This window comes from Odocoileus virginianus, chromosome 27 (genome assembly GCF_023699985.2).
Source record: "Odocoileus virginianus isolate 20LAN1187 ecotype Illinois chromosome 27, Ovbor_1.2, whole genome shotgun sequence".
In the NCBI taxonomy this organism is placed as follows: domain Eukaryota; kingdom Metazoa; phylum Chordata; class Mammalia; order Artiodactyla; family Cervidae; genus Odocoileus; species Odocoileus virginianus.
The window spans coordinates 35,788,791-35,802,091 of record NC_069700.1 but is presented as its reverse complement, the minus strand read 5'-3'; the positions used below and the strand labels follow the sequence as shown (position 1 = coordinate 35,802,091).

Genomic DNA, 13,301 nt, shown 5'->3' with positions numbered 1-13,301 from the left:
TCGTGTGGGTCTCCTGTGTGTTAGGGAGGAGGGCACTAATGTATGTTTGGAATTGGGGATGGTGTGTGGAGGTGTTTGTGTCGGAAGTTCAGTCGGGGCTGGGAGGGGGTCCAGGGGTATATATATTTGGGGGGAGTGTTTAGTGAAAGAGTTGATGGCTGGTGAACGTTTGGGGTTCTCAGAGGGACGTGGAATGTGTAAAGGGAGTGGAGAATGTGCAAGGAACCTAGAAGTTTAGGGACCCTTGGGGGCCTGGGTCCGAGAAGGTCTGTGCAGAGGCTGTGGACTCTCGAGCCCAGGAGAGGTCGCCGGACCTTCAAGGGGCATCGGCATTCAGGGCTCCTCCTCTCCTGGGTGGAGCCGCCGCCCCTCATTCCCTCCATGGTTTCGTTGGGGGGTCCAGCTCAGGAGGGAATGGTGGGAGGCCCGGTTGGTTTGGGGGGTCCCTTCGCCCCCCTCCCGCATCTCTCTCGCGCTGTCTCCGGGCGACGGGGCTCGTGACAGAGGCGGCCACGGCAGCAGCGGTCGCCTAGCAACGGCGGCGGGGCCCGGGCAACGGCGGCAGCGGCGGGAGCGGCGGCGGAGGGAGCCGTTCCCGCGGCCGTCACCGCGCGGCCGTCCCGGCCGTCCCGGGCCCCGCCGCCGCCCCCACCGCGCCGGGCGGCGCGAGCCGGGCCGCGCCGCCCCCTCTCCCGCCGCACCCGCCCCTCCCCCGTCGGGGACACCCCCGACCCCCCCGGGGGGCGGTGCGAGGTAAGGGCGGGGCCGGGCGGACGAGGAGCGCGTGGGGGGCACCGCGCTCGTGGGGGGCGCCGCGCTCGTGGGGGCGCGCGTGTGCGTGGGCGCGGGGAGGGGGTGGGGAGGCCGCGGTGGCGGCGGCGGCGGCGGCAGCTGCTCCCTCCGCATGTTCTCGCTGCATCTTCCGAGTGGGGGGAGTTATGGTAACTGGCGGGGGGACAGCGGAGGTGGGGGGTCGGAGACTGGCCTCGTGGGGCCAGTCTCCGGAGCGCGCGGGGGCGGCCGGTGTAGGGTGGTCTTGGAGCCCCTCGGTGGAGGCGGCAGCCCTAGTGTCCGCGTGTGGTCGGTGTCCAGGCTTGTGTCCCCTGTGTTAGTGCCATGTGCACACGGGGGCCCGTTCCTCGCGTACACATGTACAGCCAGCCTTTTGCAGCCTGTCCTGCCCTCGCCTGCCTCGGCTTGCTTCCTACCTAGGGCTCTGCTAGGCTGGCCGCGGCTTGGGGGCAGCTCTTGGCCGTACCGGTCCCTGTCACCTCTGACCCTGAGAATGCACGTCCCTGGCTGGGGCTCATCTTCTGTCAGCCTCCTGTGTGTGGGGATGTGTGGCTGCATGAGAAAGATTTCTGTGTCCCTGGTGGCAGGTGTGTGTCTTTGCATGTGTGTTCCATCCCTGGCCTGGGTATCTGTGTCAGTCCCAGCATGAGTGTCCAGGGCGTGTCTGGATGTGGGTGGTATGCAAGTGGGGGGAGAGAGTAAGTGTGTGGAGTGTGTTCTTTGGAATCCTACCGTGTATGAAACACCTTTGGGCTAGCAGGTGTGAGCCCCTGCTCTGTTAGGGAGTGGGGACAGGAAAGCTAGCTGAAAAGGGAAAGAGTGGGGTAAAGAGGAAAAGCAGGGAGTTGAGGGAGAGGAGGACTGAGTGAGGCTTGGTGAGGGGAGAGGCAGGAGAGGGAATGGCTGAAGAGGGCTTGGGCAGGTGGGACTTCGTGGAGTCAGGCTGAGAAGAGAGAGGAGGTGGGGAACTGGCTGGAGCTGATGGAGAAGGGGCCTGGAAGTGGGGAGGCAGCGCAGGGGCAAGAGAGAGTCAGGCCTTCTGTGAAGTGATCACTGAGAGGAGAGCGGCAGCCGGGCTTGTGGCTTGTGTAGACCGTGTAGTGTAGGATCAGGCTTGGCTGGCTCAGGAGAGGCCATCCTAGAGGCCGGCTCCCAGTGAGGCCTGGCGCAGCAGGACCTGCTGATAGAAGTGCCCATTCCCAGCCCAGAGTTTTGCCCCCCCCCCCCCCCCCCCCCGCCCATTCCTCTGCTCTCTCTCCAGCTCTGTTCCTCCACCTGCTTTGGCAGCCTTCTTCTGGGGCTCCCCTTGAGAGCTGCCAGCGGGGTGTGACAGGGAAGAAAGGCCAAAGGGAAGGTTAGTGGTTTGGGGGATTGGAGGGTAGGGGGAGATTCTGTGGGTGATGGCAAGATTAGAGAGGTTGGAGAGGTGGGAATGCAAGCCCTTGCTGTGTGTGTGAGTGAGTGCAATTGTGTGTATACAGGGTGTGTACATGTGTGGGTGTGTGCACAATGCCTGTGTTACGGGTCTGTGTAGGTGGCTGTTATGCGTGTGCATGCGTGTATACATCGTGCAGGGATGGGACATGGAGGCCCAGGATCTTGGTGTGTGCTTATCAGGTTTGCTCTCTGCGTGGACATGTGCCTGTGGCCTGTGTTCTGTACATGTTAACAGGATATCCTGTGTTTCTGTCACTCTGCCCCCTTTCCTCTGTGTTTCTGCTCTTTTTTTCACTGTGGCACTGAGGGGCTTTGTAAGCATATGCGTATGTGGCCTCTGTGTACCTCTGACTTAAATGAGTTTGTGCTTCTTAGTACTTGGTTATATGTGTAAGATTATATTACTTCCAAGTATCAAGCAGACCAATTAGCAAATCCATTCTCCTTCTGTTAATTCTTTAGTTCTAAAGCAGAATTTTAGTGGATTTGAAGTTAGAGTTTCTGCCTTTATTACAGGATCTTTTATATGAACATAATGGCTGAACTGCATTCTTTGGCATGAGAATGAGGCAAGCAGACCTGAGAAAAGCAAAGACTTAGGAAGGAAATATCCTGAACCCTTAGATGCACTGTTGAGTGTGTAACAGAAGGGTAGTTAAATGCCTTTGTTCCTTGGTTTTTCTTTATTCTGGTAGCAGCCAGGGACTCCTGTGTTGGAGTCAGGAAAGGGCTGGGGAAGAAGGGGTTGTCCTGAGATAGAGTGGTTGTGGTTGTACTTTTCCTGTGAATGAAGGATGCTTGTGCTTTGGGGGTATGGGGGTACCTTGATGCGGTCAGAATCATGGTTTACTCAAGCATGTGTCTTAGAGGTTAAAGTGGCCTCCCCTGTGTGGGGGCCCTTTGTGGTGTCTGGGTTAAATGTCCTTTTCTGTAATGTGCTGCCCACATGACTGCCCAAGGGACTTGGGCCCCAGATCCACACCAGCAGCTCTCATGAGTGTCAGGGTCGAGTATGCACTCCCCTGCTGCAGTGCTCACATATGTCTAAGCATGTGTCCAGCGGGGTATGTGGGCCCCAGGGCCTCAGGATGCAGACCTGTGGCACCCCCAACTCACCATTCTCTGCATGTCTCCTAAGCACCTGGGTTCCTCTTTTATCGTCCGTGCTGTGGTTATCATGTATATATGTCCCCTCCCCACACAGCTCCGTGTATGTTTCTGTGCTCTACACATGTGTTGCTGAGGGACTGACAAGGGTTTCCATGTCATGGGATCCACATTTTTGTGTGTAGATCTCCTAACACCCGGGTTTTAGAGGCATAGGGAAGCTGGGCAATTTGCAGGCGATTTGCAGTTCAGGAAGCTGACAGTGAAGCTGTGGCTGTGGCCCTCCTTGTTCTGGACACTAGAGGGTTAACAGGCGGCTCTTCCGGTCCCCCCCACCAGCCTGTAGCTTCTTGTTGCTGTGGAGATGGTAGCCCCGCCCCTGATGCAGCACCTGCCCCCCCATTGGCTGCAGTGGTGACTGTGGGGCTGAGGGGGGAGCCCAGGCCTGGGCAGCCATTCTGGAGCTGGAGACCGAGCTTGGCATCCCCCCACTTTCATTCTCCTCTAGCTCCTCAGCCCCTCTCAATTCCCTGGCAGCAGAGCCTCAGCTTCCCTCCTCCGAGCTGCCACCCCTCCAGACTCAGAGCCATCCAAGCTTCCTCCGCGTTCACCTCCCCTCCTCCTCGCCCTGCCCTCTCTTGGGAGTCCCCCGAGTGCCCACTGCCCATTCTCCCTGCTCCCCTGCGTTCTTCCCCTTCCCCTTCCCGCTTCCCTTCTGACTCCCTGCCTCTGCAGTGCACGTGGAGCGGGCCCCTTCTCCCCTCCCCCTGCCCTTTGCTGTCCCCAGGCTTCTTCCGCTTCCACTCCGCACAGGTCCCTTCCAGGACCTCCCCCTCCAGGCCAGGGAGGGGGTCATGGGAGGCAGTCCTGGCCCTCCAGACAGAGTGGGGTCAGGGGGGAAGATGTGCCCAGCTGAAAGAGGAGGAAAGCCTGCCTCCGGCCCATGACCTTTAACCCAACCCCCCCCCCCGCCCCGCCCCACCAGCTGACCCCTTCCTGGGGGTGTGGGCACCAAGAACCTAGGATCCGTGGCTCTTTGGTGTCCTTTATTCCTGGAGTTTTATTGACGCTCTCAGCCATGCCCCTTTGCTGACTGCCAGCCCCAACCCCAGTCATGGGCCTGAGGCCCCCCACCCCGTCCCCCTCTGGGGGCTCCGGCTCAGGTTCCTTGCCCCCTCCTTCCCGCCGCCAGCCTCTCAGCCGCCGCTGCTCTTCCTGCTGCTTCCCGGGGGGTAGGTGAGGCTGGAGCTGAGGGGCCGAGGGAGGGGGCAGATGTGCTGGGGCCAGGGTGGACCCGGGGCTACGGTGACCCCCTCCCACGTCCCTGCCGGCCCTCTCCTCCCCTCCAGAATACCACTTGGGTCGCTCGAGGAGGAAGAGTGTCCCAGGGGGGAAGCAGTACAGCATGGAGGCCGCCCCCGCCGCACCCTTCCGGCCCTCGGTGAGTGAAGGCCCTGCCAGATGTTGGTCAGCTGGTCCCCTCCTTGCCAGTCCCAGCTGGAGCCCCTGGATTGTGAGAAAGGGGGCAGGAGAGAGAGAGTCTGTGCGTGTGTCCCCCCACCACTTTGGTTTTCCCCTTCCTAGCTCTGCCCCCCCTGCTTCTCAGACCAGCCCTCCCACCTTCTCTAGGCTGGTGTGTGTGTGTGTTTGTGTGTGCACTCGCACCCGTGGGAGCACAGGAAGACAAACTGTAGCAGGGCTCCTGTCCCCTTTTTCTCACCCTGGAGACTTCCCTTTCCCCCCATCCTGGCTTCATCCAGAGGTTCCTTACCAGCTGAGCAGTGAGCAGGTGGAACCGACGCTACCCCAACCCACCCCATCCCCATTTCCCCCCACCCAGCAAGGCTTCCTGAGCCGGAGGCTTAAAAGCTCCATCAAACGCACAAAGTCACAACCCAAACTTGACCGGACCAGCAGCTTCCGCCAGATCCTGCCTCGCTTCCGAAGTGCTGACCATGACCGGTATGGGGTCTGAAGACCAGGGTGGGATGATTTGGATGCAGAGTAGGGGGCTCTGGAGTGCCCACTGCCCATTCTTTGGGGTCTATCAGAGTGCAGAGCTTGATGGCCTCTGATAGCAGCAGGAGGTGGGGAGTGGGGGGAGGACGAGGAGCAAGGAGCTGGGCAGGAAAGGGGATGAAGGTGAAGCCAAGGAGGGCCTCTTCTGGCCAGGAAGGATGGGCTCCAGGCTGGGGTGGACAGAGCTGCCCCGAAGGACAGAGATGGAGTGACACCCGGGGAGAGGATGGGGAGGAGGCGGTGGGCGGGAGGGACCGGTGTGATCCGGGTGCAGGGTCCCAGGGAGGGGGGGCGGGGCGGGGTGGGGCGGCAGGTGCTCGGGGAGCATGCGGAGGAGGGCAGGCAGCACAGGTGTGCGGGTCCACAGCGGGGGAGGGCAGGCTGGAGGGTTCATGATGGACTGGGCCTGAGGAGGAAGGCCGAAGACAGTCCAGAGGGCACCGTCTCCAGGGCTGGGCTGGAAGGAACCTCGCTTGCTCCTGGGGTCTGCTTCTTGGGGTCCCTCTTTGGGTTTCCCCCTCCCCCGGGGCTCCTCCCAGGGAGAAACCTGTCCTTCCTTCCCCCTGTCTGGCCACCCCAGGGCAGGGCAGGTAGGGAGTTGGGCTAGGTGAGTCACACCTTCCCCTCCCCCTCTGTGTCCCTGGAGCTGGATCTGGGGCCGGCAGGGGGTGAGGGCCTGGTATTCCTGGCCGCGGGGGCGGGGGGCCGGGGGAGCGTCGCGCTGACGGCAGTGGAGCCCAGGATGACGGGGCTGCTATAAATAGCTCCAGGAGGCTCCCACACCCGGCTCCCCCTCCCTTCCCGCGGCTCTCCACTCCTCATCCCTCGCTGGCTCCCGTGGCCCTCTGCTCTTCTGAGGGGTGCTCCCAAGTTCACCCCTGCTTGCCCTCTGTGCTCTCAGCCAGCCTCCAGGGCCCCTCCTCACCTTCTACCACCCTGTCTCTCTGCTCTTACCTTTCCCTCTTCCTCTTTTCCTTTCCCTATCTCTTCCTCCCTAGTCCTCCTTTCCAGACCCATGCTCCTGTTCTGTTTTCTACCCACAGCCTTCTCGTATTTCTTACTATTTTCCCTCACTCGTTCCCTCAATTTTGCTAAAGTGTGTTCTCTTACCTCGTTCATTCTTGGATTTATTAAATGCTTTTTAGGTAGTACCTATGTGGCAGGCCCAGACCAACATCTTTGTACTTTTAATTCTTGACTCCCAAGAATCAAGACTCCCACAGCTGTGTTTTTTTTAGGGGGATTGATCATCTAGAAGTCCCATCTAGGACTGTCCAAAGCCCACCTGTTTCCTTTTTTCCCTGCCATGGGTCATTTCTGGCTTGAGGTATTTCTAGGTGTCCCCAGTATTCAAAACCCCTTACGTTTTGACTGAGGGGAAGGGCTTTCTCTCACACCCCTTATGTCCTTCCCTGGTATAGGCTGGGTTTCTCTCTGTCTGTGTTCGTGTGGGAAGTGGGTGTAGAAGCGCTTTCCCCAGGTCTCTGTCCATCACAGAGCCCGCTTGGTGATGCAGCCCTCTGGGTTTGTAAGCAGGCTGGGTCCTGATCCCCCCTCCTGGACCACCCCCCCCCACCCTGACCCAGGGCCCGGCTGATGCAGAGCTTTAAGGAGTCGCACTCTCACGAGTCCCTGCTGAGTCCTAGTAGCGCGGCCGAGGCCTTGGAGCTCAACTTGGATGAAGACTCCATTATCAAGCCAGTGCACAGCTCCATCCTGGGCCAGGAGTTCTGTTTTGAGGTACTGGATGTGTGGGGCTAGGGCGGGCCCAAAGGTGGGGGTCCAGGCGGGGCAGGCAGAGAGGCTTGGAGAAGGTGGCAGAAGTGGGATGTCAGGGAAACAGAAGCCTCTGGGGCTGGGAGGAAGGAGGAATGGGCTGGGAGGAAGGAGGAATAGGCCAGGAGGAAGAGATGGTAGGGTGATCCCAGCCCTAGGGAGTCCTCTCCCTTCTAGAGCCCCCTCTGACCATGCACCCCTGTTCAGGTAACGACATCATCAGGAACAAAATGCTTTGCCTGTCGTTCTGCCGCTGAAAGGGACAAATGGATCGAGAACCTGCAGCGGGCGGTGAAACCCAACAAGGTACTGCGCGTCTGGGGGCTCCAGACAGCACGGGCGGGCCGGTGTCCAGGGGGCCGGGGGCAGGGGCGGCATGGGGGGGGGGGCAGGTGGAGGAGTAGGAGGAGACCCCCTGTTTCTTTTTGTTTTCTTCTGCCGTATGATGTTTCCTTTCCATAGAAATCATAGACTTAGAGCTGACAGGGCTCTGGAATTTCCTCCAGTGCCTCTTCCCCGCAAGCAGGGATGTCCCCCTAATACCCTGACAGGTGGGCACCCAGCCCCCGCTGTCAGTGTTTCCGTAGGACACTTAGATTGGTCAGTAGCTGAATCTCGAGACCATGGTTTCTTCTCTGTACAACTGGTAGGAATGGGGTTGAAGTAGAATATCTCTAAGGTCCCTCTGGCCCCAAAATTCTGTGAGTCTGTGTTCTTCCCAAGAGAAATGCTCCCAGTTCTGTCTGCTGTTCTCTGTGTCCCAGCTTCCAGTGAGCTCCTCTGGGGAGACCCTTGTTTGTCAATGTCCTTCTTAAAAACTAGACCCAAGATGCTGCAATATTCCCCCTGCAGACTCCGGATACCAGGCTCTTTTCACACTGAAACCTCACTGGTCATTGTCAGCCTCCAGGCCCTTTTTGCATTAACTGTAGATTCTCACCTTTTGCATTTATGCCTTTTTTTTTTTTTTCAATTAACTTCTGATTGTCTTTGAAAAACTCCTCAGTTTTCCTGTTCAAATTCCACCTTAATATTTTGGGTTTATTATTATAACTTTTAAAATCTTTTCCCAATACAAATTCTATCAACTGATGTATGAGCTCAGTCTATATCAATTTTGTCTGGCTGCTGTAACAAACTACCACTAACTAGACTACTTAAAATAACAGAAACTTATTTTCTGGTAGTCAGGAGACTGGAAGTCAAAAATCAAGGTGTCGGCAGGGCCTTGCTCCTCTGGAAGCTCTAGGAAGAATCCTCCCCTTCCCCTTCATGCTGTCTGGGGGTTGCCAGCAGTCTTCAACATCCCTTAACTTATAGCTCCATCTGCAAAATTTTTACTTCCATCTTCATGGGCTCATCTCCTTTCCATGTGTGTCTGGTCTCAAAAGTTCCCTCTCCACATAGACCCCAGTCATGGGATTTAGGGTCCACCCTAATCCAGTATTAGCTACATGTCAATGTGATTTTATCTGCAAGGACTGTATTTCCAAAATAGGTCACATTCCCAGGTTCCGAGTAGACCGAATCTGAGGGGAACAGGGTTCCGTTCCACACACACCTTCTCAACCCTGTGATCGCTGGTCTCAGAGACTGGGTTTTTGACTGTCTGTCTTCTTTTGGTGTCTCTGGCTCTCTGGCCCTTCCCCTTCACCCACCCTACCCTGCCAGGACAACAGCCGCCGGGTGGACAACGTATTGAAACTGTGGATCATAGAGGCCCGGGAGCTGCCCCCCAAGAAGCGGTACTACTGTGAGCTCTGCCTGGATGACATGCTGTATGCACGCACCACCTCTAAGCCCCGCTCGGCCTCGGGGGACACCGTTTTCTGGGGTGAGCACTTCGAGTTCAACAACCTGCCGGCCGTCCGGGCATTGCGGCTGCACCTGTACCGTGATTCAGACAAAAAGCGCAAGAAGGACAAGGCAGGCTATGTCGGCCTGGTGACTGTGCCTGTGGCCACCCTGGCCGGGCGCCACTTCACAGAGCAGTGGTACCCTGTGACCTTGCCGACGGGCAGCGGGGGCTCTGGGGGTATGGGGGGCTCGGGTGGGGGAGGGGGCTCTGGGGGCGGCTCAGGGGGCAAGGGCAAAGGAGGTTGCCCAGCGGTGCGGCTGAAAGCACGTTACCAAACGATGAGCATCCTGCCCATGGAGCTATATAAGGAGTTCGCCGAGTATGTCACCAACCATTATCGGATGCTCTGTGCGGTGTTAGAGCCCGCCCTGAACGTCAAGGGCAAGGAGGAGGTCGCCAGTGCCCTGGTTCACATCCTGCAGAGCACGGGCAAGGCCAAGGTGAGTGCTGGGCCCTCAGGACGAGGCGGCCTGGGCATGGGTACTCGCTGGTGGGGACAGTAAGGGTATGTGTGTCTTCGTGAGCTTGGGGTGAACAGAGGCTGACCCCTGGCTCTTCCTGGGCTCCAGGACTTCCTTTCAGACATGGCCATGTCTGAGGTGGACCGCTTCATGGAACGAGAACACCTCATATTCCGCGAGAACACGCTCGCCACTAAAGCCATAGAAGAGTACATGAGACTGATTGGTCAGAAATACCTCAAGGATGCCATCGGTACGGCCCCCCCTGCAGGCCTTCTCCCCAAACCTACAGACACCCGGCCCAGCCCTAAACACAGCTCCTGCAGGCCCCAAGTCCACCTTGCCTCAGCTCCATGCTTTCAGACCCAGAGTCCCCAGCCTCCAGCCTGATTCTGAGATTCCCCAAACCCCGGTTGTCCCTGCCCTTTGAAAGTGTGACTGACCCTCACTGTGCCTCCAACCCCACAGGGGAATTCATCCGTGCTCTGTATGAATCTGAGGAAAACTGTGAGGTGGACCCCATCAAGTGCACGGCATCCAGTTTGGCTGAGCACCAGGCCAACCTGCGGATGTGCTGTGAGTTGGCCCTGTGCAAGGTGGTCAACTCCCATTGGTGAGACTGGGAACGCTGGGTTGGGAGGCCAGGGTTGGGGGAGTCGTGTGTTCATCTGTTCATCCATCTGTCCATCTTCAGAGAGACCCAAGAACCAGTTGTAGGCAAAGTGTTGTGCTCAGTGCTATAGAGCAGACAGAGAGCTGTGAGACTTGGCCTCTGCCCTCAGAGGACCTGCACCAGAGGGGTGGGGATATTAAATAGGCAGAAAGCCAAGGAACAGCATAGTATGTGTTAAGTTCCAAGGAAGGGACCCTCCATCCCAGCTCTACACATAAGATCAGAGAAGGCAGAGCTTGGAGATGAGCAGAGAAGCCTTCATGGGAGAGGTGCTCCTGGACTGGGCTTAGAAGATTGGGCCAGGTTCTGATCTATAGAACATGGTGGGTTGAGAAGCTGCCTCGGGAGAAGGTTGTGGAGCAGACCCATGTGTGAGGGCGAGAGGTCCTGGGACAGCAGGCAGAAGTGGTTTAGTGGAGCATGTGGCTCACCTCGGGAGAATGGTGGGCCACGTGGCCGGACAGGGTGCAGAGAGTTAGCGTGTGAAGGCCTCACTGCCCGGAAAGGGAGCCTGAGTTCTCAGTAGGTCAGGGGACGCCTGTGATGGTGTGGGCGCCGTGCAGTATCGTGACCTTGAAGGTTAGTCCTTCTGTAGAGGTGGGTGCAGAGGCGGCTGGATAGGGAGATGAAGTCCTGGCTAGTTGGGGGCTGTTGTTAATGTGTTAGGCATGGAAATCAGATCCTGAGTCAGGATTTGGCAGGAAAAATAGAAAGGGGCCGCTGTAAGGACCCTCTGTAGAGAGGATCAGTGGGCATCCTCAGCTAATTGGAAAGGAAGGGCCGTGTCTCTGGGGGTCCTGAGGCTGTGAGGCTGGTGGCTGGGCGACCAGTGGCCTCACTGACAGAACCAGGGAGTCAAGAGCGGGGGACTCAGTGGAGGTTGGAGGTGTGGGGGTGACGCTCAGCTCTGCTTTCCACGGTTCGAAGTTTAAGGTGTCAATGGGACATTGCAGAGGAGGACCTGGGAGGTGGGGGGAGTGAACTCAGCTGTTCCAGGGACTGGGACCATGCCTGGGGTGCCTCCATCCCCATTCCCCTGGAATCCAGAAGAGTTGGGGGGTCCGAGCTCCCTGTACCTCAAGTGACCCTCCATCTCTCTCCCATCTCTGTCTCTCCTGGTGTCTGTTTCTCTTCTCCTGCTCTCCTCGTCTCTCTGGCACACGCGCTGTCTCTCTCCCTTGTGTTCCTGTCCCCCACCTCCTCTCCCTCCGGTCCTCTCTCCGCCGTCTGTCCCCTGCCGCAGCCCTCTTCCTCCTCAGCCCCCCATTTTCCTCTTGCGTGCCCTCCCTCACTCCCTGTCACTTTCACCTCTGTCTCTGCACCCTCACCTCCTACCACCCCCCTCAGCATGTTCCCTGGAAGCTGAGGGTCTCTGGGGCTCAGTCCCGGTCTCTCTCTCTCTCTCTCTTTCTCTCTGTCTCCCCGCCCCTCCCCGCCAGCGTGTTCCCGAGGGAGCTGAAGGAGGTGTTTGCATCCTGGCGACTGCGCTGTGCAGAGCGGGGCCGGGAGGACATCGCGGACCGGCTGATCAGCGCCTCGCTCTTTCTGCGCTTCCTCTGCCCGGCCATCATGTCGCCCAGCCTCTTCGGGCTCATGCAGGAGTACCCAGATGAGCAAACCTCGAGAACCCTCACGCTCATCGCCAAGGTCATCCAGAACCTGGCCAACTTTTCCAAGTGAGGGAAGCCTCAGGCCGGGGGTTGGGTGGGGCTGGCAGGAAGGGTCTCCTGAGTCCCTAGAGTCAGGCGTGGGTTGGGGCCTTCTGAGTGTGACCTGTGCCTTCTGGATGCTTTGGCCAGGTTTACCTCAAAGGAGGACTTTCTGGGTTTCATGAACGAGTTTCTGGAGCTGGAGTGGGGTTCCATGCAGCAGTTCCTGTACGAGATCTCCAACCTGGACACGCTGACCAACAGCAGTAGCTTTGAGGGTTACATCGACCTGGGCCGAGAGCTCTCCACGCTGCACGCCCTGCTGTGGGAGGTGCTGCCCCAGCTCAGCAAGGTCAGCACGGGCCCCTTGGCTGGTCTTTAGGTCTCCAGAGGCTCCTGTGGCCCAGAGACCATCCCCTGAGCAGATTCTGCCACCCTTCTGATCACGTCACTGCCACTTTCTGGGCTCAGACACCTTTTCCCTTCTGAACTCTGAGGCCCCCGGGTAACAGCCCCCAGGTAAAGCTGGGCTCTTAGCCCCCAGGTAACAGCCTTCTCCTTCCAGGAAGCCCTCCTGAAGCTGGGCCCACTGCCCCGGCTCCTCAACGACATCAGCACGGCTCTGAGGAACCCCAACATCCAAAGGCAGCCGAGTCGTCAGAGCGAGCGGCCCCGGCCTCAGCCCATGGTGCTGCGGGGCCCTTCGGCTGAGATGCAGGGCTACATGATGCGGGACCTCAACAGGTGAGCCCCGGGAGCCCCCGGCTGTGCCCTAGGAGCCCGCACATCTGTCCCGGATACACTCCTGGGTCCGTGAGCCTCTCTCAAGGACTTCAAAGAAAGGAAAGAGAAGTGTTTTTTTAGAGAAAACTGTAAGGAGACAGGTCCAGTCAGTGGTTAGGCTGAGAGCCTTTAAAAGTCAGAGGAAGCAAGCAACGCAGAGTGCCCCCCTGCCAAAAACATCCCTTCAACTCCATGTGCTGTGAGCCTGGGGTCCTTCGGCCTGCCCAGGCCTGCCACAGGCGGGAGCTCAGCCAGTACGCTGGGACCAGCCACCTGTGTCAGGACGTTCAGATGGCTCTGTCCTAGTCCCCGCCGGGACCCCGCAGAGCCTGCCCGCTCTGCCCCCCCCCCCCCCCCCCCCCCCGCAGGGCCTCCCCTGCGCCGCCAGGCACTGCCCACCCTGCCCCTCTTCTCCATGACACCATTCCCATCCGCCACCCCGCCCGCCTCCACACGTCCGACCTCCGCCCCTCTCTCCTTCTCTGCCTGTGCTCGCCCCTCTTGCATCTCTCTCCAGCTCCATCGACCTTCAGTCCTTCATGGCTCGAGGCCTCAACAGGTGAGGGGCTCTGCGCTCCCCCGCCCTCTTCTCTCTGCTGTCTGCCGCCCGCTCCCAGCCTTCTCCATGCACCCTCATTTCCCCCACGTCTGCCCAGACCTGCCCTCACCCCTCCTCCTGCTGCCCCATCTGCCCCCCGCTGCCCGGAGGCCCGTCCCGTCCTGTTTCTCTCGCACCCTTCGCACCC

The 13,301-nt window shown here is 59.0% G+C and overlaps 1 protein-coding gene across 15 annotated transcripts in view; it reads left to right on the top strand.

Moving 5' to 3' along the window:
- SYNGAP1 (synaptic Ras GTPase activating protein 1) overlaps positions 1–13,301 on the top strand; it is a 32,025-nt gene that overhangs the window by 8,990 nt on the left and 9,734 nt on the right. For 9 of the 15 annotated variants that reach the window (XR_011483956.1, XM_020881876.2, XM_070456604.1 and 6 more), the window contains 11 exons: positions 4,686–4,777; positions 5,177–5,298; positions 6,942–7,095; positions 7,339–7,437; positions 8,803–9,429; positions 9,559–9,703; positions 9,919–10,063; positions 11,563–11,799; positions 11,923–12,124; positions 12,338–12,516; positions 13,073–13,114. Coding sequence is in view for 14 of the 15 variants with exons in the window: in XM_020881876.2 (XP_020737535.1) it covers positions 4,686–4,777; positions 5,177–5,298; positions 6,942–7,095; positions 7,339–7,437; positions 8,803–9,429; positions 9,559–9,703; positions 9,919–10,063; positions 11,563–11,799; positions 11,923–12,124; positions 12,338–12,516; positions 13,073–13,114 (2,044 nt within the window). In the remaining variant the exon portion in view is untranslated. Of the gene's footprint in view, positions 1–336; positions 754–882; positions 942–1,025; positions 4,573–4,685; positions 4,778–5,176; positions 5,299–6,941; positions 7,096–7,338; positions 7,438–8,802; positions 9,430–9,558; positions 9,704–9,918; positions 10,064–11,562; positions 11,800–11,922; positions 12,125–12,337; positions 12,517–13,072; positions 13,115–13,301 lie in introns of those variants that run through there. The other 6 variants (XM_070456606.1, XM_070456605.1, XM_070456615.1 and 3 more) reach the window with 5 other exon arrangements.